The sequence below is a fragment of the Rousettus aegyptiacus genome, unplaced genomic scaffold, assembly GCF_014176215.1.
Source record: "Rousettus aegyptiacus isolate mRouAeg1 unplaced genomic scaffold, mRouAeg1.p scaffold_m13_p_1, whole genome shotgun sequence".
NCBI classification, from domain to species: domain Eukaryota; kingdom Metazoa; phylum Chordata; class Mammalia; order Chiroptera; family Pteropodidae; genus Rousettus; species Rousettus aegyptiacus.
The window spans coordinates 126,898,035-126,923,937 of record NW_023416284.1 but is presented as its reverse complement, the minus strand read 5'-3'; the positions used below and the strand labels follow the sequence as shown (position 1 = coordinate 126,923,937).

Sequence of the window (25,903 nt, the reverse complement as noted above, 5' to 3'; positions counted from 1 at the left end):
ACATTAGAAGTACCCTTAGATGTAGCCCAAACACTGCACATTTTGGGGCTGCATGTGGTTGGGAGTGATGTCAAAGAAGAGAGTTAAAGTGGGTGAAAAGAGAAATAAGCACTTCAATACAAGCACATATCTCACCTCCGCTGCTCTTTTTCAAAGGGTATAAAAAGCAGTTCATCCAGTTATTCAGATCCTACTAGCTTTATCATTCTTGATTCTTCTCTGTGTCTCATGCCTCCCCTCCAATCGATCAGCTAATCCTCTTGGCTCGACCTTCGAAATAGCCAGAACCCTACCTTTTGTTTTCCTGCTTCTGTCCCATGGCCACACTGATGCAAACTCATTATCACCTTCCACCTGAACTGTTAAAACAATCTTCTTGTCTTCCTAACTCCACTCCCTCCACCCAGCTTGTGTTCCATATAGCCACCATAGTAATTCTGGAAAATATAGGTTGGGTCATGTCATTCCTCTGCTCAAAACCTTCAAACAACTTCTCATTGCATTTTAATAAAGTAGCAAGTGCTTCCTTTGACCTCTAATGCATTGAGTTATCTGGTCCCAATCAATTCGTTTTCTGCCACTTTCTCTCTCTTTTGCTGTTCTCCAGGAATACTGGCTTTTTTGCTGTTTCTTGAACCCATCAGGCACGTTCTTAACTCAGAGCTTTGCATTTGCTGTTTGTTCTAAATGGCTGGCTTCCTCACTGCATTAGGTTTCTAAATGTCATTTTCTTGGGGGAGGTCTTTGCTAATTGCTCTGTCTGAAACAGTACCCACTGTATCTCTATCCACTTACTTTATTTCTTATCACATTACTTATTTCTGTCTAACATTGTAATCTAGTTGTTTGTCTGTGTTCTCCATTAGAAAGTAAAATCTACAAAGGTGAACAATGTCTGTTTTGTTCACTACTGTATCTCTAGCTGATAGAACAGAGCCAAGTCTTTTTTAATACTAGTAGTCAAAAGATCTAATTATAATCGTGTGTTTGTATCTATCCCTTTTAGTGTATATTGTACTATATATAGTATAATATATATTCATATATATCTATATGTATTTCTATGTATCTATCTAGTGCAAGCAAAGTATCTCGCTCAGAGCTTGATATACTGTGTGGGGTGGATATAGTATATCAGGTTCTGTGCTAGTACTTTGATCCCTCCCTTATAATGTATCAGGCTTTGTGCTAGATGGTTCGCTTGCATTACCTGCTTTAATAAAATAGCTGTCACATAGGTACTATTATTATCCCCATCACAGTAATGCAGAAATGGAGGTTAAGAGGGACAACTGTGCTCCAGATCAGATAGTTCTTAAGTAACAAGTTGTAAGCGAACTGGGTGTGATGTGTCTCCAAAGCCTTAACTTGAATGACTTGACCTGCTGTCCATATACTGCATCTCCTAATTTTGAATCTGCCAAAATTGTATAGGGGAACAAAGAGCATAAGAAGGGGATTTTTGTAGTTTAACTTTCTACAAAAAATTATATAAAAAAAGACAAAATGTATGTATTTTTCCTTGAGATGAAATTACCTAAATAGTTTAGAAACTAGATTACATTAAAGTTCACTTGCAGTAATATGGTAATATAAAACTACAAGTAAAGTTTTTATTCAGCTATATTGAGTAGCTTAAGTGAAAAAATTTAAAAGTTCACATTTTATACCTTTTTATTTAAAGAAGAATTTATTTGAAGAAGGATAGTGTTATTAAGTTCTGCAAATACTATTTATCATATTGGGCGCATTTACAAACTGCTCCCCTTTATCTCTGTAAACTCACAAGTGTTTATTCTTTTATTTTATATTCCACTCATCTTTGCTTTCTGAGGTTAGCTTTGGGGGTCATCATTTCTAACTCTTGCTGTCCTGACTTTGTTCTCATTTATGTCACTCTCGGCACCTTCCTTTAGGTTTCCCTCCCAACTGTTCAAGTTAGCGGCTATTTTCTTATTTTAGTGAACAATTATTTACAACTGAACAGTTATTTACAAATCCTAAAGTTGTTTTCCCATTTACATCTATTTCTTTTATTCTCTTATTTTGGTGATATCTTTGAATATATCTTCATCTCTTAAAATTCTAGAAAAAAAGTGATTTTGTGGTAAGATGGAGAAACTAGACTTACATATACTGTCCTGCCTGAAATAACTTAGAAACTAGACAAAGTTGATCAAATAACTGCTTTTAATTTATTGGACATCAAGCAATAAAGCACGGTGATCCCTGAGAGATGAAAACAAGCAAGGTGAGTTTTAGGATTGTCCCAGCTTACTGCTGTGAGAGATTGTCCAAGCTATGGTGAAGGGTGGAGGACCCCAGTTGGATCCTAGTGATTTCTTTAATTGTGGAGATGAAGCTGGTTCCTTGAGAAGATTGATAAAATTTAAAGGCATTTATCTAGACCAGTTAGGAGAAAAAAAAGAAGACAAATTATCAATATCAGGTAATTATGAGAGCTATCACTACTGATTCCACAGATGTTAAAAAGACAATAGGGAATACTGCTAACGACTCGATGCCAATAAATTCAACAACTTATATGAAAAAGATAAATTTGTTGAAAGGCACAAACTACCAAGGCTCATTCAAATATAAATAAATAGCCCTATACCTATTAAAGACATTGAATTTATGGTTAAAAACCATCTAACAGAAAACTCCAGGCCCAGATGACTTAATGGGTGAATTCTACCAAACATTTAAAAAGGAAGTAATCGTAATTCTATACAAACTCTTCCAGGAAATCGAAGATGAGGGAATGCCTCTCAACTTATTCTATGAGACTGGCATTATTCTGTTCCCCAAACCAGACAAAAACACTATGAGAAAATAAAATGGGGATATGGCATAGGGAATACAGACAGCAGTAAGGTAATGGCTATGTGTAGAGCCAGAGGGAAGATAGAGTAATCAGGGGGATCATTTCATAAACTATATAAATGCCTCACCAATGTACTGTATACTTGAAACTAATAATAAAATATATTTTTTAAAAAATTATAGACCAATATCTCTCATGAACATAGATGTAAAAAATCTTACAGATTTTTAGCAAATCAATTTCAATAACAGATAGAACCTTATAACTAAGGGGGTTTACCCCAAGAATGCAAAGTTGGTTTAACATCTGAAAATTAATCAGTGTTAATTCACCAAAATAGCAGACTGAAAAAGAAAAACTATATGACCATCTCAAGAGATACAGAAACCATATTTGACAGAATTCAGTATCCCTTCATGGTAAAACAAACAAACAAACAAACAAACAAACAAGGAAAAACCTCTCAGCAATAAAAGGGAACCTCTAAGAATAGAAGGGAACTTCTTTAAGCTGACCCAGCAATCCCTCTTCTGGGTATCTAGGTATGTAAAAATTTTAAATCATTTCTCCATAAAGATATATGTATCTCGATGTTCATTGTAGCATTATTCACAGTGGCTAAGACATGGAAACAACCAAAGTGTCCTTCGATAGATGACTGGATAAAGAAGATGTGGTACATATATATAATGGAATATTACTGAGCTGTAAGAAGAGATGAAATACTGCCATTTGTGACAACATAAATAGATCTTGAGATTATCATCCTTAAATGAGATAGGAGAGAAAAAGTTGAGAACCACATGATTTCAGATATACGTAGCATGTAAAACTAAAAGCAACAAACGAACAAGACAAACAAAAAACAAAAACTCATAGACACAGACAACAATTTAGTGGTAACCAGAGGGAAAGGGGTTGGGGGAGATACATAAGGATAAAGGGGGTCAAATATATGGTGACAGAAGGAAATTTAACTTTGGGTAGTGAACATACAATGTAATATACATATGAAATATTATTGAATTGTACACTTGAAACCAATATAATTTTATAAACCAATCAAAAGAATTGTATACCAGTGGCAAATAAAATAATAAAAAGCACATGAAATAAATGTGCAACATCATTAGTCATCAGGGACATGCTACGAAAAACCACTGGGAGATTACCATGTCATACCTGTTAGAATAGCAAAAATAAATAAATAAACAAACCGTAATACTCGTACACTGCTGGCAGGAATGTGATATGATATAACCGTTTCAAAAGTAGTTTGGCAGTTTCTTAAATATTTCCTTTTAAATAACCATTTGACTCCTAGGCAATTACCCAAGAGAAAGGAAAGCATATATTCATTGAAATACTTTTATACTAATGTTCATAGCAGGTTTACTTGTGATAACCAAAAACTGGAGTCTCTCTAATTATACATGAATGGGTGAATGGATAAAAAGTTGGGGTATGTCCATATAACAAATACACTTCATTAGTTAAAAGGAATGAACTATCGACGCATGCAACAACCAGATGAATCTCAAAATATAATTATGATGAGAAAAAGAAGTTAGACTTCTTCCCTGCCTCCCCCCAAAAGTATAATTTTCTTCATAGAAAATATAGAAAATTAATGCATGTCGACTTACAGCAGATTGGTGATTACCAAGGAACAACAGGAGAGGAGACTGGGGAGGAGTGTTAGGAAGGAGGAATTATAAAAGGGATTGAGAAAACCTTTAGAAGTGATGGATGTATTCATTATCTAGATTTTGCTCATAGTTTTATGGGTGTATATGTTTGTCAAAACTTAACGAATAGTACACTTTAAATATGTGCAGTTTTTTAGTATGTCAATTATACTTTAATAAAGCTATTTATCAAACAATACCATATATGTCTACCCAAGTTCAACTCAGAGTTTGAATTCTAAAGATTTAAAGATGAAAAATATTTAGAATTTAGATTCTCACAATTTTCAAGAATATTTTTCTGCACGTTTACATCTGTGTTTTGTTTCTAATTTTTTTAAATTCTTTAAATGGAAACAATTTGGCGAGGAAGTCAAGTAGTAGAAACTCATATAAACTACTGGTGAGAATATAAATTTGTGCAATATTTATGTAAAAACATTTCATTAAGTTAAATATGTGCATGTCCTACAACCTAGAAATGGTCTTTTTAAGTATATACCAAGAACAACAGCTTTCAAACTGTTTGGTTTCAGGACTCTTTTGTGTTCTTAAATTGTTGAAGGATTCAAAGAACTTTTATTTCTGTGAGTTATATGTTTAGATATTTACTCTATTAAAAATCAAAACTGAGAAAGTTTAAAATATTTTTCAGTTTAAAATAACAATAATCAACCTATTGACATTTTAACAGATAGTACTTCAAGGGAAAATAAGTATTTTCCAAAACAAAACAAAAAAGTAGTGAGAAGAGTTGTATGGTTTTATGTCTTTATACATCTCTTTAATATCTTGCTCAATAGAAGATGGGTGCTTATATTTGTTTCTTTATCCCATCAGTTGGGATATGTTGTTTTAGTTGAAGTATGTGAGGAAAATCTGACCTCACGCAGATATGCAGTTGGAAAAGGGAGCACTGTTTTAACAGCCTTTTCATAAAATTATGGATATTCTTCTTTGATACTATACCATAAACCTGTTAAGTGATATTTTCTTATATTTAAATTGCAATATTTAATCTGAACTCATGTCATTAAACTTTTATACTGTTACATTTAAATCCAACTTTTATATTCTGTTACATTAAAATGTATTTTGCATTTGTCTACCTGTACTTTAAATGAATTGAGTGCATTATTTTGTAACATTCTATACTAGTCATTTGGAAAATAGTTCACTGAGATATTCACATTTTCTGAAATATTGACACATTTTGTTATATAATATCAACAAATGACACTCATTAATATCACCAATGAACTTAGTAGAAAATTCTCAAAGAAGTAGAACGTTGTCAGGATTACTAGAGCAGACACAACTTTTCAAAAGTTCTAATTTTTATTTGAAAGAGTAAATTTTATCATTGGCAACCAGTGCTGTCATTCTTTTTTTTCTTATTTATTTATTTATTTATTTATTTATTTATTTATTTATCTATCTATCTATCTATCTGTTTGTTTGTTTGTTTATTTTTGTGGCCAATAGGCTAACTTAACTTTGGAGAAATAACTGCTGAATATCAAGTCTGAATCACCACTGGTTTGAAGTCTGTCCATTGTTCTTTCAAGTAAAATGCGTGGTCTATGAAAAAAGTGGCTAGTTCAGCTCACAGTTCAATCACATGATTACTTTTCCTTGAGACAGCCTTTGATCTTTGTTATGCATCAGGATTGCTTCATGCATACTTCCCATTTAGTGACAGAACAGGGTAGTCAATTATTTTTTATAAATGGTCAGAGAGCAAATACTTTAGGCTTTGGTAGCAGTCCCCGAGTTCTACTTTCTATTTTGGGAGATCAGCTTACCAAGGCTTTCTGTTGTATTTGACACCAGTGACTCCTAATTGTTTCATGAAATTTTTGATGTTTCCTTAATTGGCTTCCACAAGTTCACTTTCCTGGGCTTCTCTTTACCATTCTGATTGTTTTTTCACTTATGTTTCTTCCATTCATCTTTTAAACATGGGTCTTTCTTAGCTTCGATTCTTATTTCTTTTCTTATAATTTTCACAATTTTTTGCACGATTTTTGGGTTCCTTCTTCTACTTTCATGACTTCAGTTCCCATTTTGTCGCTGATGACTCTCAAATTTCTATCTAGGACAAATGTTTCTCCTGAGCTTTAGAACGTGCCTCAATCCCTATCAAACGTCTCAGATTAGATCTCCAGCAGCTACTTCAAATGTATTCCTGTCCCACATAGTTTATATCTCCTTTGAAAACAACTTTCCTCCTATTTCAGTAAGAAGCATTTACTGGATTCCAAACAAGAAACCTTGAAGTATTCAGATTCATTTTCCCTTTACCTCTTAATATCCATTTATTCACCTGCAAATCTCATCAGTTGTACCTACTAAACATCTTTCTGCTCCAATCATTATCTCCCCCATCTCCACTGCCTTTTCATTGGTTTAGATTCACCTCATCTTTGACTCTCAACGGAGCTTTCTAACTTACCATTTTTCTGTCTTCTGGTTTCTCCGGGGAAGGATGATTATTCCTTATCCTGTACCTCTGCTAACTTTTGAGGATAGTATTTAGTAGTCACTAAATAATGTGGTTGACTGTAAACGTGAAATCTTGTTGGTGCTTTTCCAAGGGATCCCCTTAGTTTATAAGCTAAAATCCAGACTATTTAATGTCATGTATGAGGTCCTTCACTGGCCATTTCTTAGCTTTTTAGTTCAGTTTCTGCCCACCACCTACCTGCACCTAGCCCCTAGACCACCACGGTTCTCTAAGAACACACCACATCTTGTGGCTCCACACTTTGTATATTTGCTAAAAATGTACTTCTCTCTCATGTCATAGCTGACTTTGGGTCCTCCCCATGGAGTCTTTCTCATAATGCAGTATATGTGTAACAGTATTTACAAACATTTTTTTTTTTGGATGCCTACTTTTTCAGACCATTTTCAGTCTTTATATAATAACCCTGAAAGGTAATGATAATTACCCATGTTTAAAAGATGAGGGCCCGAGTCAAAGAGACATTAAGCAATTTTCCTAGAGTTACATCTAGATGGGCTGAGCTGGGCTCTGGACCAGGGCTCTATCTGCTTTATCATGTTGCCTTTCTTAACTCTTACAGGGGTTCCTCTGTTATCTGAGCATGTATGTGTCTCCTCTGACCAGCGATAATTTCTGTTCAGTAAATAAACAAATAAAAGAATTTATAACCTACACAGAATTTCAGGTATAAAATAGTCCATGATATAGTTTAAGAAAACAGTGTTATAATGTAGTGCTTGTTTCTTTTTCAAATGACTTTATATTTTGGGGTAAAATACATTTTTTTTTTTGCACATTTTGTTCAACAAAGGTTTATTGTGCATAATGCTCTGCGAAGTGCTGCACAAGAAACAGGCATTGGTATCACAGTTTTCATCCTCAAGGAGCTTTGGTATGGTAGGAACTTACGGCAGATACACATCTAATATGAATACCCAGTGAGAACAAGATGCCTTAGGTTTTTAAAACAGAGGGAGGTCACGTGGGGCTGCATTTTAAAGGGACCAGGAGAGATTTCTTGAAGGATGAATAGAATTCCAATAAAGGAAAATACTGAGGGATAAGTGTTAAGAGGGTGGGGATGATGACTGGAATTTAAAATAAATATAAAATAAGAAATAAGCCTGGTTTGATCCATTTATAATTCAGGACTGTTATTGATACCCTTTAGTCAAAAAGTTAAGAGCTATTTCAGTGGTAGCGTATCAACTTTTTAAAACCTTATTTACTGTGAAATAGAGACGTGCATAAAGCAAATATATAGCTTAATGATTACCGAGGGTGGATTTTGAGTAAGGAAAAGCATGGGTTTGTCTCTGCATTTGTCGCATGGGATTTCTTAGGGATTCTGCATGGTGGGTGTGGCCCGCAAAAGAAGTCATATAGTATTGTTTCTTCTTAAATCCTCACTGCCCCAGTGTGGCTTAGCTTCTGTTCCTTAGCACATGATCTTTGGTTACCTCAGCTAACTTTCTGGCAGCACTTCCCACATTTTCTGAATGCTGGGTAGCCCCTCCTGGCCACTAAATATATATATAAAAAAATTCCTGAGATACACCTGGAATCAAACCGATGTTATACAGATGAGGACAGTGAATGTATTATAAAACTTTATTCTCTTAGAAATGCAAGTCCAATTTTGGTAATTTAATGCGTGCCCAATGTTCTATGAAAGTTTAGAGGGGCAGAGTGGATTTCTTTCCTCTTTAACTTACTTATCACTCTCATTCTGCCACGTAAGTGGCAAGTGTGTTAATTAGCAGCCATCATGATTAAAATCCAAGTGAATTAAACTTTTAGCTATAGTATTTCAAAAACATTTATGTTGTTGACTTCAAGTGTTGCATAGAATAAATGTCCACATGTTTGAGACAATTGTCCTTGCAAGGATAACAAATATTAATATGCGGCTTAGCTTGCCTGAAGTTTGTAAGTTTAAAAAATGGAATTGGTACCAGAAAACAGAAAATATCGGAAGAGGGTACAAAAGAGGATTTAATAATAATAATTTTAAAAAGCTCAAGAAAAAACAAATACTTTGAGTAATGAATAAATTTGTGTACCATAAATATACATGAGAAAATATTTTTGAAATTTTACTAGCTATTGTCAAAGCAATTTTGGACTCATATTTTAGTAAGCACGTTTAAATGTTTAAAATTTTAAATGATTTTTTGTTGTGATGATTAATATCAGTGAATGAAATCTTCTGTTTTTGTAGATTTGATCCAGGCTACCAATGAGACCAATGTTAATATTCCTCAGATGGCCGACACACTCTTTGAGCGGGCAACAAACAGTAGCTGGGTGGTTGTATTTAAAGCTTTAGTCACAACACATCATCTCATGGTGCATGGAAATGAGGTAAACTAAGTAAACTTTTTTTTTTTGCTTGGGGAAGGGAGGCTTTTATGAAAGAGTTTGGTGATGACTTAAGGCCTCTACATTTTCACCAATTAGAGGACAAAGAAGAGGAAATCTATGGTTCAGAATTATCTTCTGTTTAGCTGTTTTTCAAAAAATGAATGTTAAGTTAGACATTTTCTTAGATTTATTGAAGTATTAAATATTATTAGTATCTAAAATGTATATACCATGTAAATATAATTAGTGGACAAAAATGTTAGCAGAAAGGAACAACACAATAATTTTTCCCATAGGAAGTGCTTGTAAGTGAAAATTGCTTTTATAAAAATTTTTAGTTTTGGAAAGTATTATTAAAATAAAAATTATCCACTTTATATGGGATGCCTACTGAATCCTATTAAATTGCGGTGTTTCTGCTATACACAGAAATGAAAGGTTATATGATTCAGTTTTAGTTTAGTGAGTATTATATTATATTAGTGAGTATTATTCAGTCTTTATCTCCTCTCAGAGAAAATCAGCAGACTGAGAAGTTTTATAACTGAGTAAAAGAAAAAGAGATCACAGTGAGAATACACACACACACAAAATTCCCTCTAGTATCAGAAATTATTTAAAGGTATGATTTGAGAATATTGGTGGTTAATTCTAATTTTTGTTTTTCAGAGATTTATTCAGTATTTGGCCTCTAGAAATACACTATTCAATCTGAGCAATTTTTTGGACAAAAGTGGATCCCATGGTGAGAATATTTATGTTTTATCATTTTTTTACTAATGTTTTTAATGCAGATTTTTATTTAAGTGAGGTTATAAACTCCCCTGGGTGTTCAAGAAAACATGTGAAAATATATGGTTTATAGTAGTTTTAAAATATTTCATTGTTATATAACTCAGCATATGAAGTATATGTCAATTTTATTTTGTCTTTTCCAGTATTTATCTTAAAAAGTAACACTTTACTTTTTACCTTAAAAAGTAAAAATAGACCCATGCTAGATCCATGGTAGTTTTTTTATGAAGGTACATCAAGCAATGAAATGAAAGATGCTTTTCTAATCAACAAAAAGGTTCTAGTCTTAAAGAAGTGTTCATTGTAAATTAATATAATTTGAACTGCAGTTGTTTGTTCATTCCTTTTATTTACTGGTTGCTATTATATGTAAGGCAAGCAAGCATACCAATCAAGTGAGTAGTTCTCAGAGAGCTACATGTATTAAGTCTGAAGCAGGCGGAAATTTTAAACAGTGAACAAAATGCAAGGAAAAATCAGAACAGACATTCTGTACAAGGATAGTAGCATAACTAAACTGAATAGTCTTGGAATGTCTCATACCAAAGGTATTTTTGCTTGTGGTAGGATTTTAAATAAGGCTTGTCTGATACACTTATTGACCTCATCCTAGAATGATTTACATTTGGGGAGTTAAAAAAATTGGTACTCGGTAGAGCACAATTGAAAGTATTTCATTAATCAGTTTTATTTCCTCTGCCTCTTCCCCCAGGTTATGATATGTCTACCTTCATAAGGCGCTATAGTAGATATTTGAATGAAAAGGCTTTCTCTTACAGACAGATGGCATTTGATTTTGCCAGAGTGAAGAAAGGGTATGTTTTTTATTTCTCATATTTATTTGAGCAGAATAAGTTTTTGAGACATCCTCGATTTATTTTAACAAAGCTTAAATGCCAACTAATTTTGTTTATGAAGGCCAAGTTTACAATCACTTGAAAAAAAGAAACTCAATGAACAATGTAAAAGCTAGCCTTGAGGTTATAATATGCATTACTTTATATTTTCATGCAGAAAAAATCTGACTTGCTCCTTTGAATTGACATGGTATAACATTTTATTTGTTAAAATCAATTTAAAATTCTTAAACACATATATACCTTTAAATAATTTTAAATGGAGGGAGTTTAAAGAAAATTCATTTAAAAATACAGTAACTATAGCCAACAATAGTTATTTCAATTTATTTTGATTGAATTGAACTGTGTATACAGTGGAGATCTGTTTTTGAGAGGTAATACCATCTAGTACTTCACTCATATGTGTATTCACACACACACACACACCATAATTGTACTAATTATTAATAATAACAATTAAGAAACCTCATTGAAACATTTGCATTGTAATTTATAATTAACATCTCTTCTGCTCTAAAAAGACCTTTGAATTTAATCAGAAGTATTCAGCCATAAATTTATAAATCTTGTATTTGTTCCTGACTTGAAATTATGACAAGGTATTGTAGGAAGTTTAATATTTTAGTCTCGAGAATCCACACAGAAAGATATAACTCTATTTTTGTAATAGCTCACCTAACATTAGCTTTGAATTTTTTTTTTTTTTTTATCGTGGTAGTGAACAAGATAAACTTGTCTATTCAAAAGAAATTAGTTTTGTTTGGGTGAAGATTTTATAACATTAAAATTTTTACTTCATCTCCTTCTTATTAGAAATGATTCTAGGTCATACTCCTTCCGCTGACTACTTCTGAGTCCCTGGGAAGCCTTTGTTGATGTTCCCAGGTGCATTGTGGCCTTTGCAGCACAGGTCTACAGCCTTCTTAGAAAGACTAGGGCACCTCTTTAGAGACAGACATATAAAGACACTTTGGGATGCTTTCCCTACCACCCAAGTTGGAAAGACCCTGAAAGTTGCCATTATCAGCCTGGGTTTTTCCTCAGCTAGTTCAGTACTGCAACTCCTTGACCATCACTAGGTGTAGGGATTCCCTGAGAGGCCCATGGTTGGATACAGGGTTCAGCGCCCCCCTCTGACACACCCTCCAGCACTAACCTTCAGTTGTGATCCCTGAAGCTAGTTAAGCCCTTATCTCCTTTTGGCCAAACTGTGCACGTCAGCATGCATTTTTCTTCACTGCTGGTTTATAGTGTAGCATCTGTACTCCCAGCCCTGCAGGTTTTGAGGACTTCTAAGACATGTTTTTCTCTTTCTCAGAAACAAACAAATTGGCATTTAGGAAACTTACATTTTTAATACTATTATCTTTATTATAGATTAAAAAAAATTCATTCAGAAAGTCATCTGACCTTTTTTTTTTTAACAGACCATATTTGTATTTCAATATACAACTTATGTACAAACAAAAAATAAAACACAACAGTAAAATGATAGCAAAGAATACAGTATTTCATTTGTAATGCAAGACAGATAGTTAACATCTTTAGTCCTAAATGAACTCTTAGAAACCAGTAACAAAGCCACTAATATTCCAAGGGAAATGAAATAATATGAATGACTGTTAAGGAATAAAGATATATGAAGATAATTGAGCTAAGCAATGACAGAAGAGCAATATCATTGTAGTATCACTGTCAAACACCGATATCTAATGTTTGCACTGTTTTGAATAGTTTTGTACAGTTCGAACTCATAAACAAACATTGGGAGACAGATTGATGAGGGATATCTCTACAGTTAGGGGGGAAACTATAGTTTTGACTCAAGATATAAATTTCAGGTATCCTTAGTCCTAGCATTTCTAATTCATTGACATTATTTTAATAAATGAGTTAAACACATTTAAAATTATTTGTATATAAGCATGTTTACTCATAGAAAATATGTAGCTAATATATGAACCCCAAAACACTACTTGCTTATTAATTTGTTTACCAATACAACCCAAAGAGATGTGCATAGAACTCCATTCATAGTAGATAACATTGGGGAGTAAAATTAAAAGGAAAACAAAGCCATTTAAAGTAAAACTGTTGTACTCGACAAATGCCTGTGTCCTCTGAAATCTCAAAAATTATTTTTATGAATAAATTTTAAATTTACCTTGTGGTAAGTGAAATTTTAAATACATCCACTTCATACCCATGGGAGCACTGAAATAAGGCCTTGCAATTGTGCATCCTCTATAATCACGTCTCCACCATTCAAGCTCCTGAGATCCAGGAGGGGCAACCCACAGCAGCAATGCAACAGTCACCATGCCTGGTTATGATTCTCTCCAGTGACACCCTTTACAGCACTTTCAGCCATGAGCTTTCAACCGACCTCTTTCATCCAGACCACATTGCTTTCTTCCTGAGGGCAGTGCAGATAGAGAAAAAAGCATTGCCTGTGTGGTTGAAGAATGAGAAGGGATAAGAGGAAGAAGTACAGAGAGGGAAGTCAGTTACAACCTCTTCATGTCTCAAAATTATTCCACAAAATTAACAATGAAATGGGGGAAAACAGCTTAGAACAATGCTTGTGGTCTTGAATTTTCCATATACAAGGAAGTCTTATCTTTTTCTTTTTTAAAAAATTATAGGGCTGATGGTGTAATGAGGACAATGGCTCCTGAAAAGCTACTAAAGAGTATGCCAATACTGCAGGGACAAATTGATGCACTGCTTGAATTTGATGTATGTATCACACTAGCAAATGTTTCTTACACAATCAATATTGTCTTTTATTTGAAGATGGGAATATCCTCAGGAAGCAGATTTAGATCTCTCTCATTTAGGTGATAAGATAAACACTTAGTTTAAGCTGATAGTACAGTGGAGATGATTTGAGTTGCCCAGAATGAGCAGTTTACCAGATATTTACATACGCCCTGGAAAAATAGAGTGATGTCTTCTTGGAACCCCAGATTTGCAGCAGGATGGTGGTCTCCTATTGTATTTGACAGGATGTAACTGCAAAATGTACCTTCAGGCAGCTAAGTAACTCAGCTGGCTGTTAAAAGTCATTTTATAGACACTGCTTAAATGATACTATCTACCAAAGAGAATTATTTTTGTTTTGTCATGGGTCTTCTTCCTGGCAATACCAATATGACTGGTCTCTTAAAACCATACCTGTTTCTTGGCTATGTTGATAAGATTATATAGAACTAAACACACACACACACACACACACACACACACACACACACACAAATGCACACAGGTAAAACTGGGGAAATCTGAATAAGATTGGTGAATCGAGCAATATCAGTATCCTGGCTGTGATATTTTGCTATAGTTTTACAAGATGTTAGCTTTGGGAGAAACTAGGTAGATGGTACATGGGAATCTCTTTATGTTTTTTGACAACTACATGTGAATTTACAGTTATTTCAAAATAGTTTAACTAAGTGAACATATTTAATTTATGAAAAGAAAATATTTACATGTAATAAGATTCTTCACTCACGGTGTTAGCTTTCTTCTATTTCGGTGATTGTTTAAAACAATTTTCCTCAAATATTAATACTTTAAAATCTCTGTTATAATTACATGGCATGATCTATAATTGAATCCTAGTTACAATACCCAGTGCTGTACTCAACATTTCAGTAAAAGCAGCTCACCATCTTGTTTTTTGACAGATTTTATAGTAAGGACTTCACTTGGTATTTATAGAATTGCTTCTCTTAGCTTTTTTTCTTTCTTTCCGTATATTAATTTTTCTTTGCTTTTCTTGCCCATCATAATGACACTGTCTTAAAAGACGAAAGTCATAAAGGGAAAAAGAGCAGAGCTTGAGAAATTGTGAACAAGGATCGGGAGATGAGAAGAAATTATTCTTCTTTGTGCTGGTCATTAAAGTTTTTGGTGAATAAGTCAATGCTGTGAGTCGCAGGAATTATTTTAGGACTAGCTGGTAAGGTATTTATTCCCCATGCTGTACTTCTTTACTGAGTTCCTACAGGCCCATGGAGCCTGAACCCTTCCCCAGAGAACATTCCATAGGGGAAGTGAAAGAATGTAATATAACATAGTGAAAGCAAAAAAAAGACCAAATGTTTAAAAGCTGGATTTGTGTGAGCTATGGATCACTGATCAAATAGAATGTATATATATGTCTTATAATTGATAGGACTAGCTTCATTGTATTAAATTGAAGCAAAAAAAATTCAATCTTTTGATATTGGTAGGGTTACTAAAATAATTAAAATAATTATGTAACATAGAATATGGATGAATTTCTTAAATCATTTGAGACATTTTAATGTGCTCAGAAAAATTGTCATTTGATAATATGATTTTTAACATATTAAATTTTCATCTTCTAGGTGCATCCAAATGAGCTAACAAATGGTGTCATAAATGCTGCATTTATGCTTCTTTTCAAAGATCTTATCAAACTCTTTGCTTGCTACAATGATGGAGTTATTAACTTACTTGGTAGGTAGAACTACTGAATGGTATCTTTGAATGAAGGCTGATCAAATGCAAAGATTTGGATACTGCAGACTTAGTACATAAAAACCTTAATATATATTTTATTCAGGTCACATTTCTCTGTATATTCTCATATCAGTCAAGATTAAGAGCAAGAAATGGAAAGCATCTAGATGTTTCAAGCAGGAGGGGATGTCATATAGGGATTTTGGTGCTTATGAAATTTCCATATGACGGAAGGAGTAGGTTCTAGGCTTTGCCTCTAGGAATAAGTTCCATAACAATAAATAACTGTTCCACTGTGCTAACAACTACCTCTGACACCACCCGTGGAGATGTATAGGAAATAAGACACCGACACCTCCTTTTGTATAATAGTGAGAGGGTTCACTTTAGCTCCTAGGTTCCTGGATCCATGTACTCTAGCTATGGTGAACAACATACCATATATATTGGTCAATGGTTCAGAGCATATACCAGAATCCCTAACTTCTTAAGGTATATTCATAAAGCAGGTTTGAAATGAATTCTTCTGCAGGCCATTCCGTCATTATATAAGGCCAGCTCCTTCTGGACCAATGGGATTCATGCTAAGACTGATGAATTCTGTGGGGTGAGTCTGTTGTCTCACTTCTTGTGCAGTAAAAATAGAGGCAGTGTTGTATGAGATACCATGATGGTGAGTAATTCCACAGATGGTGGTACTGGCAGAGCAATGTGGGCAGAGATGATAAATCTATATCCAGATAAACTATCTGTTACAGTATAGAAAGATTGCTGCTCTCCTCCCTAGTAGTTAATCCTTATCTTGTTACCTGGTGGATGAGTTCATACTCCCTGGAGTGTGGTGCTATGGTGGAAGCTCAGCATTGATCTCAGGTGTTGACAGACTAAAGATTTAGCAGTGATGGTAGATACATCAGCCCATGTTCTCGAACCTATTCATAGCCTCCATTTCTGATACACCAGACACTTTGTTCATCAACTTATGGAGTCCTCTTAGTCCCCTGATGATTGAGGCCTTTTTGTGGGATATATGTTCTTTGGTTTGCATTTGAAAGGGATGAAAATAATTGGATGCTCTTGATTTATTCTGAGAGGTCTGTTTACTACTTCTCTACCCAGATTGGTAGATCATATAGGGACATTTTGGATCCCTAAGGAGTAGCATCAGCTTAGAGTCAGCGTCCCTGAAAAGTCTGGGTATGTCCCTTTCCCCTGGTGCATAGTCACTCTGATAACATTCCTTTGCAGGAGGTGAGGGGAAAGGGTTTTGGCTGTGCTTCTAGGACTTTCCTCAAGGATACTTGAAGGGCTTATTGAAGTTTAGGTTTTTAGACCCTAACCCAGACTTTCTAATTCATTGGGTCTGGGGAAGGCCCTGAGAATTTGCATTCCTGACAAGGTCCTGAGCGGTACTGTTGCTGCTGGTCTGGGGGACTTCATTTTGAGAAATCCTGTCTTAGAGCCACTCCCAGATGGTCAGGCTCACATTTCAAATCCATCCTTTTTAGTATGGTCACCCAAATTGATAAATTATCAATTACTTTATAAAATCTAATGAGATATTTCTTCTTTCCAGCTCAGAACCTTTCAAATGCATTCCATTTCTCTAGATTTTTATCATTTAGGTTTCACAGATTTCTGGAATGGGCAGGTGGAATCAGGATACCCAGTTAAATTCGTGTTCGGATCAACACAAATAACGTTTTTGTACTGATAAGTACCGTGCAATATTTGGGACATGCCCATGCTAAAAATTATTTGTTGTTTACAATTTAAATTTAACTCAGTGCCTTGCATTTTATCTGACAATCCTATTGCCAACATAAATTTACAAAATGTTGCACTTCTTTTAGCGTGTAATGTTCTCCTCCTGGATCAGACTTTGTGCTCATCTCCATCAGGCATGCCAGAATTGCTGGACTTTAATGTCATTTAGGAATAGAAGCAGTTGGCGCAGAGAGGAGGGTAAGAAGTGCAGGGACAGGGCGTGAGGAGACTTTATTCCTTCATGAAAGGTGGGTCGATTTCAGGATCCCCAAGCAAGGCAGGACCAGCTCTTTCAGACTCAGAGGGAAAAGCTTTTTCAAGCAAGGATAGTTCATTTTGGATGGAATATACTTACGTGCTTTTCCTCCAGTTTAATTTCACAAGAAATGTCTTAACTTTCACAAAAGAAACCATAGTGAGGCTGGAAATTTAACTTATTCACATTTGTTATAATTTAGCAACCCACAAGATTACATTGTCTATCTGACTTTTAGCTATAACAGCCCTGTGTCAGCAAGAGATAAGATTATTTTAGGACAGCTTAAAGTACCACAGTCTGAATGGAGCCTTGAGCCAGTAATTTAAAAGCCTGTGTTGTCATTTTCCTTTTTAAGCTCTCCAGTGGATTCAGGAGCAGCCATCCACCCACAGTTCTGTTTGCCTTGCTCCCATCATGGCATCTCTCCCAGCAGCTACTTGGTCTGATAAGCTTCATTCTGGGTACTCATTTCAGAAAACCATAGATGATCATTTAAGTAATTATTTTGTTCCCGTGTAGCACAGACTATGAGCATCCAATTTTTCAGTAGTAGCAGGTTGTCATCTACGCCTTCGCATGTAATCAGATTACAAATTTAATCCAAGATTCCCATCCTGACGTTGTTGAATGTCTGATTTCTACTACTTCAGGTATCTAATACCATGTCTATTCAAGAAACAGAAACACTTGAAATCCATATAATTTTATTAACCAGTGTCACACCAATAAATTTAGTTTAAAAAAAAAGAAACAGAAATCACTATATATATTCGAAATAAAAACAGATTTAATACAGGAAGTTAGGTGTTTATGTACTTATTGGAACCCTGCAGGAACTGGTTCTAGGCTCAGCCTCCTGAGGCGACTACTGAAATAGTTTCTTCCACGCTAGGGAAGCTACTACTGAGGCTGCCACTTTACAGTATGCTAAAAATAAGCTGCTGTTACCACTTCAGCTGCCTTGGAACCCTAGGACGCCGGAGAATGGTCATCTGAAGCTATAATCCAGACAGTAGGAAGTCAGATCAAGCAGCTCTAACCATAACCGTTACTCCTCGAAACCCAGGAAGCTGAAGGGTAGACAACGGAATGCTGCTGGAAGATAATCTCACACTCCTAGGATAGTATAACTTGTTATAAGAAACAGCTAAAAAGTTATAGGAAAGACAGCGTCTGCCTCAGTTTCACCTTCCAGATCTTCCACAGGTCTGTCTAATTTGCAGAACTAAACTTTCATCTGAAACCCTGGCTTCTCATGAGTCTAGAAAAAAATAGAATGGAAGTTGGGTGAGCCAATCACCGACATGAAATACTGTGCCCTTGGAGCTTTTGCCTTTAGTGGGGAAAGATTGCTGCCCATAATATACAGTTCAAAACCATATTATGTTTATTTCATGTGAGAGAGTTTATTGGTTAGCCAAATAAGATATTTTCTCATTTTCTTTTTGTTGGCTGATCTTATGCTTTCTTAACACTCATAAATGTGAGCTTTTGCTAAAGATCATTTCTAGCTATCTACCATCTGCTCTTTCTGTATATTCTTCATTGTTAAACCTATCATTTTCGTTATGTTGAATCCCAGATCTATTATTTCAGTTTTTACCTTTATTCTAAGCTTCAGTTTTGCATGTCTTCTTATTTGTAGAAACTTAAATTTAGATATTGTATTCTTACCTAAAACTTGGCAATCTCCGAAACTGAACTCTTGAATTTGCCCCTCCTAATCCCCTTTTTTCTGTTTATATATAATTAGACTTTTAAACCTAAAACCTTAATTACCTGTGAGGTGCTCACCTTACTCAAATTTATACCTGGTTGATTCAAGGACTTTATGACCAGTTCTCTATATCTAATCAGTATTGGTGTCACAAATCTTCACAAACACTTGATCATTGTATTGAAACTCTAACATTCAGTTTAGAAGACATTTCCCTTACTGACTGGTGGTCATTAGTAATAGGCCACATTCAAAGTCTCGGTTTGTCTTTCAGGGATGAGATTCCTTTTTGTGTGCCTCCTTTCTCGGGACAGGTAGTCCGTGAAAATTAATACTAACATGATAGGGGTATTTATCAATACCTTACCAAGGTTCATGTTACAGATGCCAAATTTGATCATTTCAAATACTGAAAATCAACACGTGTTGCCTTTAATATTAAAGAAAGGCAGAGGCATATTTGTGGGTGACCCATCCCTTCTGTCAAGTGTCAAATCTTTGGGCCCTGCCCTGGTCTCTCAGGGGACAGAGAAACCTCACAACTTTGCATATATCAGTACGTGTTGCCTTTTGGTGTCACTACCAGTCTTAAAGAAACAATTATGAGATTATAACCTAAAGCCATTACGTTTGAATCTCTTTTGTTACTGAATCCTAAACTACCAAGATAGATACAATTTAAAAAGCATCCAGGGGAGACAGAGAATTGCTTAAAATTTTGTTCCATTAGTTTTAAAAGAAAATTGAGATTATTCAGTTTGATTTCTCTTTTCGTGTTATTGCCGAAAATCTGGCATAAAGAAATAAACTCAGATCAGATAAATGTAATCTAGACATTTAGAAATTGTTTATGTGAAGATTGTATAACAAGAAAGAGAAGTGTTTTTTTTCTTTTTACCAGAATAAGTTTTTATTTTCAAAAGTTTAAACTAAAAAAGATTTGTTTCCTTATAGAATCATGAGTCTATCTGCATCATTATAAACCAGGATAGAATGGACAAAGAAAATATCCTTAGCTTTGGCCATTTTTTGACTCACTTCCCTCTCAAATCTTAACAAGTAGCACAGTATGTGTTTATTTTCTTGATCTTTTTGCTTCCTTGAGTACCCTACAGGGGTTGTCCATGCTAAAAGTAAAATTACGGAAAGACTGTCAACAGAAGGTAATGAGTAGCTGCCCTCAATAATTAGTTCTTTGTGCAATTATATATTATTAAACCTCCTTGAGAAAATTAAAAATACTTTTCAGGTAGTAAAATTACATGCTGAATGAAATCAAGGACTTTAAAGTATAGAAGAATACAAAAATAGCATGTGTTTAACCATGTGCCGATATAAAATAAGAATGGTTTGAGTCACCATTTATGATCCAGAGTTGCCTCGGAGATATTGTTGGCCTACCGTGTTTCTATCTGCAGTGTCAGTGATTACCGACTGAATGAACCGATGAATGGACTGGTTGGCAAAAACACTGATAGAGTGCTGGTTTTCATTAAAACTGTGTGGAGAAAATACACTGTCAGTTTGCAATTGTAATGGCACTGTAGCTTAATGACTGTGAAGTCTAATCTTGGGAGGCAGAAGAGAGCAGCAAATTGCTCATGTTTTTCTGTCTAGAAAACTACAGATTGAGGAAGAGGATACAGTTATAGACAAAGTCAGGAAGAATTTGGTAAACCAAATGCTTTTCACAAAACTTCAGCATTTTAGCACTAAAGGAGACATTATAATGTTCAAAATAAATAATTCATGACCAATAAAACTAGGTATTAATTTATATGGAGTGTAAAATTATATTCCCAACAAGGCTTAATATTACTTACCTCTGCAATTTTTAGGTAACTAATATTAAGTTTTGTTGGGAATATAATTTTCAAATGTTAGCTCATGTATCTGGAGTAAGTGATAAAATTTATAATCTGGCAAGAAATACTGCCACAGAGTAATGGTATATTAGAACTGGAAGTGACCTTGAAAGTCATCTCATCCAACTTTTCATTCAGAGAATTCTTTAATTCAGGGACGTTTATAGATGTCTGTTTTATGATATATCAATTACTAATTTATAGTGAGCTATTAAGAAAATAAGGATGCTGTTGAATGCAGTCATAACTTTTGAGATTGTTATCATGAAAAATTTGATGCTGTTTTCTAAAACAGAATACTGGGATATCTGGATCAGATAACTGGGATACCTGTTGTGACATTTCATATGTTCTTCTACTTTAATTGTATTTTCATTATTTAAATTGTTTCATGTGAGACACCTTAGAACATAACACCTTTTTTAAACTACTCTGATCCCCTTGTTTGGGTGTTTTAGGATCTTATAGATCTTAGTGACAAGTGTTTTGATTCAAATATTAATTTAAGCTTCAAATAATACTATTAATATAAGCTTAGAATACAATTGAGTATAATACTCTTTGCAAAATGCTTGTCCATCTCTTCTAGAAAAGTTTTTTGAAATGAAGAAAGGACAATGTAAAGATGCCCTAGAAATTTACAAACGATTTCTAACTAGAATGACGAGAGTGTCTGAATTTCTCAAAGTTGCAGAGGTAAGTAATACTAAGCTTTCTTGGAAATATGATTTTCAAATATTAGCTCATGTATCTAGGGTGAATGATAAAATTTATAATCTGGCAAGAAATATTGCCACAGAGTAACGGTGTATTAGGACAGGAAGTGACCTTAAAAATCATCCCGTCACTCAGACCTGTACTCAGAGCTGTACTCTGTACTCCTGAGTCCCAATCAGGTGATCATTCTGTCTTCAAATAAAGGTTTCATGGGTCTGAGCTCATTTACTATTTCACAAAGTGGTCCATTCCTCCATCCCACCTGACAGCTACCTTTGATTGTAAGAATATGCTTCCTTTTTATTGAACCCTAGAAGAAAACCTTAGAAAAGTCTGTTCATTGTTCTTAGTGTGTAAATGATTAATCATAAAATCTGACCTTTCTTACTTGTCAGTGATTGAAACACAATGAGAAACTAAAACAGAAAATACAGTTTAATAAAGTTTATAAATTATTTCTTAAGGACATTTTTTATACTTAAAATAATTGTGTGACTATACAGTCGGCATTCCTCAGGTTATCTGTAAGTTGGTCGTTTCGCTTATAAAATCCAATTATTGATTCATACTGATACTGTAAATTATGACATTGTTATTGTAGTCCTTCGGCAAGATGACAGATGAGTTTTTATATTACATAGGTTTTTATATCGCTAGGACTGACTAGAAGGCTGTGCACAAGGGTTCTAAAGCTCGACAGCGAAGCATACAGTGGCCTTGGGCGTAGGACATCCGTGACACGTTTTTGTGATTTTTTACCATTTTTGAGAATATAGCACACAACAAGCATTTTATAAACACAATTTCAAAAGCAGTCTAGTCTATGTATTATATTTTAAATTTCATTTATTCACAGGAGTAATAATTGTAAAGTTCAAATGCTGAGACCAAAATAGTGTTGTAAAATGTCTCTTCAGCTTTGATCCATACAGCTTGTAATCAGAATAAAAATATTTTTTATACAACATGGGAAACAAAAGGTAAAACTTAACTTATATAAATAACATATACATTAAAGCATGTTCATGTGTATTTCTTCATGAATTAATTGATATTGGTGATCTTTAAGGAAGGGTAATATTGCTTGAAACTTTTGCTTTTGCTGCTACACAAGTTTTAATTTTTGTGTTTGCAATGATTTTCCCATGGTTTGACCATAATTATCAACATAATCTAGTAAAATTTGCCTAATTTCTTTCTAGGAAAATAATCAATTATGCATAAGCACTCAGAGAAGATTATTTCATTGTTCCACTAACTTCTAATGTACATGCTTTCCAGTTTTCCCATTTGTCACTGTATATATCAGATAAGGACCTGGACATGTGACATCTGGGGTATATATTTCTCTAATCAGCTTAATACTTAGCTCAAGGTCCTTCATGAGAAAAGGGGTACTTATTTATCATTTCCTTCTATTTTTACATGTAAAATTTTACTTTCTGTTAGCATAGACCCAATTCAGGCCTTTGTGAATAAGAGTCACAGAAATCAGAACTCATTTTGAAAGCCTGTCCTTAAATAATTGAATAATAAATATTTCACTTTTATTTGAACATTATGATTGTTTTATAGAATAGATACTAATTTATAAAATTATTTTTAATAGAATAAACGTTAACCTACAATGGTTAACCATAACCATTTATGTTTTCTTTCACATTAAAATTTCATTGTTCATAATTTGAATAGTAATTGTTTGAATACTAGTGTTTAGTTGTTTGGTTATGATTGGTTAATACACAAATTTCTTGACAAAGCTTCTCTGTCTTCCAGTCAGTAGTCATGTGATGTATGTATGTATGACTCATACCCAATAGCTGTCCTGTAGTTAGTACCATCCGCCTAAAGGGTGTGTGGAAGACTTCCGGAATGTCATTTAAAAAATACAGCTATATTAGGGATTTGGCAAATGTTAACAATAAGTTGTTTGTCATATTGAAAGAAATATAGAGTAATAGAATAATTTCTATGAAAATATGCAAATTTCCCAGTGGAATTGCTTGACATAGAAAAAAAAAATCATGTTTTGTATCCTTAAACAGTTGTCCCTAGCTGTCCATGGGGATTAGTTCCAGGGCCCCCTCTAGATACCCAAATCTGTTGATGCTCAAGTCCCTTATATAAAATGGCGTGGGATTTACATATAAATTACACACATCTTCTCTATACTTTAAATCATCCCTGGATTACTTATAATATCCAATACAGTGTAAATGCTGTGTAAATAGTTGTTATACTATATTGGTTAGGGAATATTGACAAGAAGAAAAAGTCTGTACATGCTCAGTCTGGATGCAACCATCATAAGCCTATCTACATAGTACACATCAGCAAAAACATAACTTTTTTTGCAAGCTTTTTTGATTTATGACTGGTTTAATCTATGGTTATGGAGAGATGACTGTACTGAAAACTCCTAAAGCAGACAACTGAAACTTTGTAAAATGTTTGTTTTATAGGTAACAGATATTTCTGCTGAACATACTTCCCTTTTATAGAACCAAGTTATTTTTAGTTTGCTATTCCAAGGTAAATACCAAGTCATAGGAGTTAAGTCTCCCAGAATATTTGTAGACACAAAGTGATGAGATTTCTGTAATACAATCATACTTTAGCTCAATCCTCCAGTTGCAATGTGGTTCAGAAATTCAGGGCAGTAAAAATAGCAGTGTCAAAACATAATTCCTAAATCATGTCTTTAACAGAATTATCCATTTAATAAAACACATCACCCTTTACCAAACTGATTCCAATATTAGGGATCCATAATACTATCATTTAAAATTTGCTGACTTTATGCATATTAATATTTTAATGGATCATCTAAAGAGGTATTAAAATATGGAAATAAATGGAATGAAGTTGCTTCAGTTTATAATTTCCATAATTTATAATAATATGAGTGAGTATAGAGAAGCATCAATGGCTTCCTTAAAGCCAGAGTTCAGTCATTAGCAGTTAAAGCCTGTATTTGGAGAGAATTCTCTAGCATAAGTTGATTTAGAAAGGTGGGGGCCAGTGCTCTCTACACCAGCGATTCTCCATAGTGGACAATTTTGCTCCCTCCTCCTCCCCAGGGGACAACATCCAGAGACATTTTTGGTTGTAACAACCAAATAGCAACATAGTAATAGTAGGAGACTTTAATAACCAACTTATATCAATAGATAGATAGAGGAAGAAGGGTGAGACTACAATCATCCAATGGGTAGAGATCAAGGATATTGCTAATATCCTACAGTAAACAAGACAACCCCCAACAAAGAATTATCATCCCAAAATGTCAAAAGTGCCCAGGTTGAGAGACTAATCTAGTCATAGAAAAGGCAGAGGAAAGAAGTTAATGCAGAACTTGACGCACAAGTGGATCTTCCAATCTCCAGTTTGCTATGTTGTCTTCATAAGAGCCCAACACTTAGGCTTGATGTATTTGCTTCTACATTTCCATTAGTATAATCAAAGCACTTGGTTTTTCAATGAGAGAGACTTTGGTTTAACCCACTTTGTTTCTTTGAGAATCAGTTTTATCATCTATATAAAATTAGGTAATTGAAATTATGATTTGCATTTTTCCCAACTTTTTATTTTGAGTAATTTTCAAATCAACAAAAGAGGTGATAAAGTAGCTTAGGTGAACACCTTTATACTCTCTTCATTGATTCACCTTTATTAATATATTCCCATATTTGCATGCTCGCATGCTTTTTCTCTTTCTGCGCCTGCTTCTTACTCCCCTTCCTTTGTCAATCTAAAAAAGTTAAAAATTTCTGTACGCTTTTGCCTATTAATTCCACTTCTACAAACATATACTACAGATGCACACAGGTGCAAAATAGTGTGTGCAGCATTGCTTGCAGAGGCAAAAGTTTGGAAGCAACATTAGTATCTATTAATAGGTGACTTGTTAAATAAATGATAGGACAAGAGAGTTGAAAAAAAATGAGGAAACCGTGTATTAATATGGACATAGCTCTAAAATAAATAGTTAAGTGAAAAAGAGAACTCAGTGTTTTTCATACACTATTATTGTATAATAATAGG

General features: G+C 34.2%; 1 protein-coding gene across 11 annotated transcripts in view; it reads left to right on the top strand.

The window, feature by feature from the left end:
- The window catches only part of SNAP91 (synaptosome associated protein 91), a 125,253-nt gene that overhangs the window by 26,645 nt on the left and 72,705 nt on the right, over positions 1–25,903 (top strand). For all 11 annotated transcript variants that reach the window (XM_036219813.1, XM_036219802.1, XM_036219785.1 and 8 more), the window contains exons 3-8: positions 9,246–9,388; positions 10,058–10,133; positions 10,896–10,998; positions 13,689–13,782; positions 15,420–15,531; positions 21,732–21,838. In XM_036219813.1, coding sequence (XP_036075706.1) covers positions 9,246–9,388; positions 10,058–10,133; positions 10,896–10,998; positions 13,689–13,782; positions 15,420–15,531; positions 21,732–21,838 — 635 coding nt within the window. The remainder of the gene's footprint in view (positions 1–9,245; positions 9,389–10,057; positions 10,134–10,895; positions 10,999–13,688; positions 13,783–15,419; positions 15,532–21,731; positions 21,839–25,903) is intronic.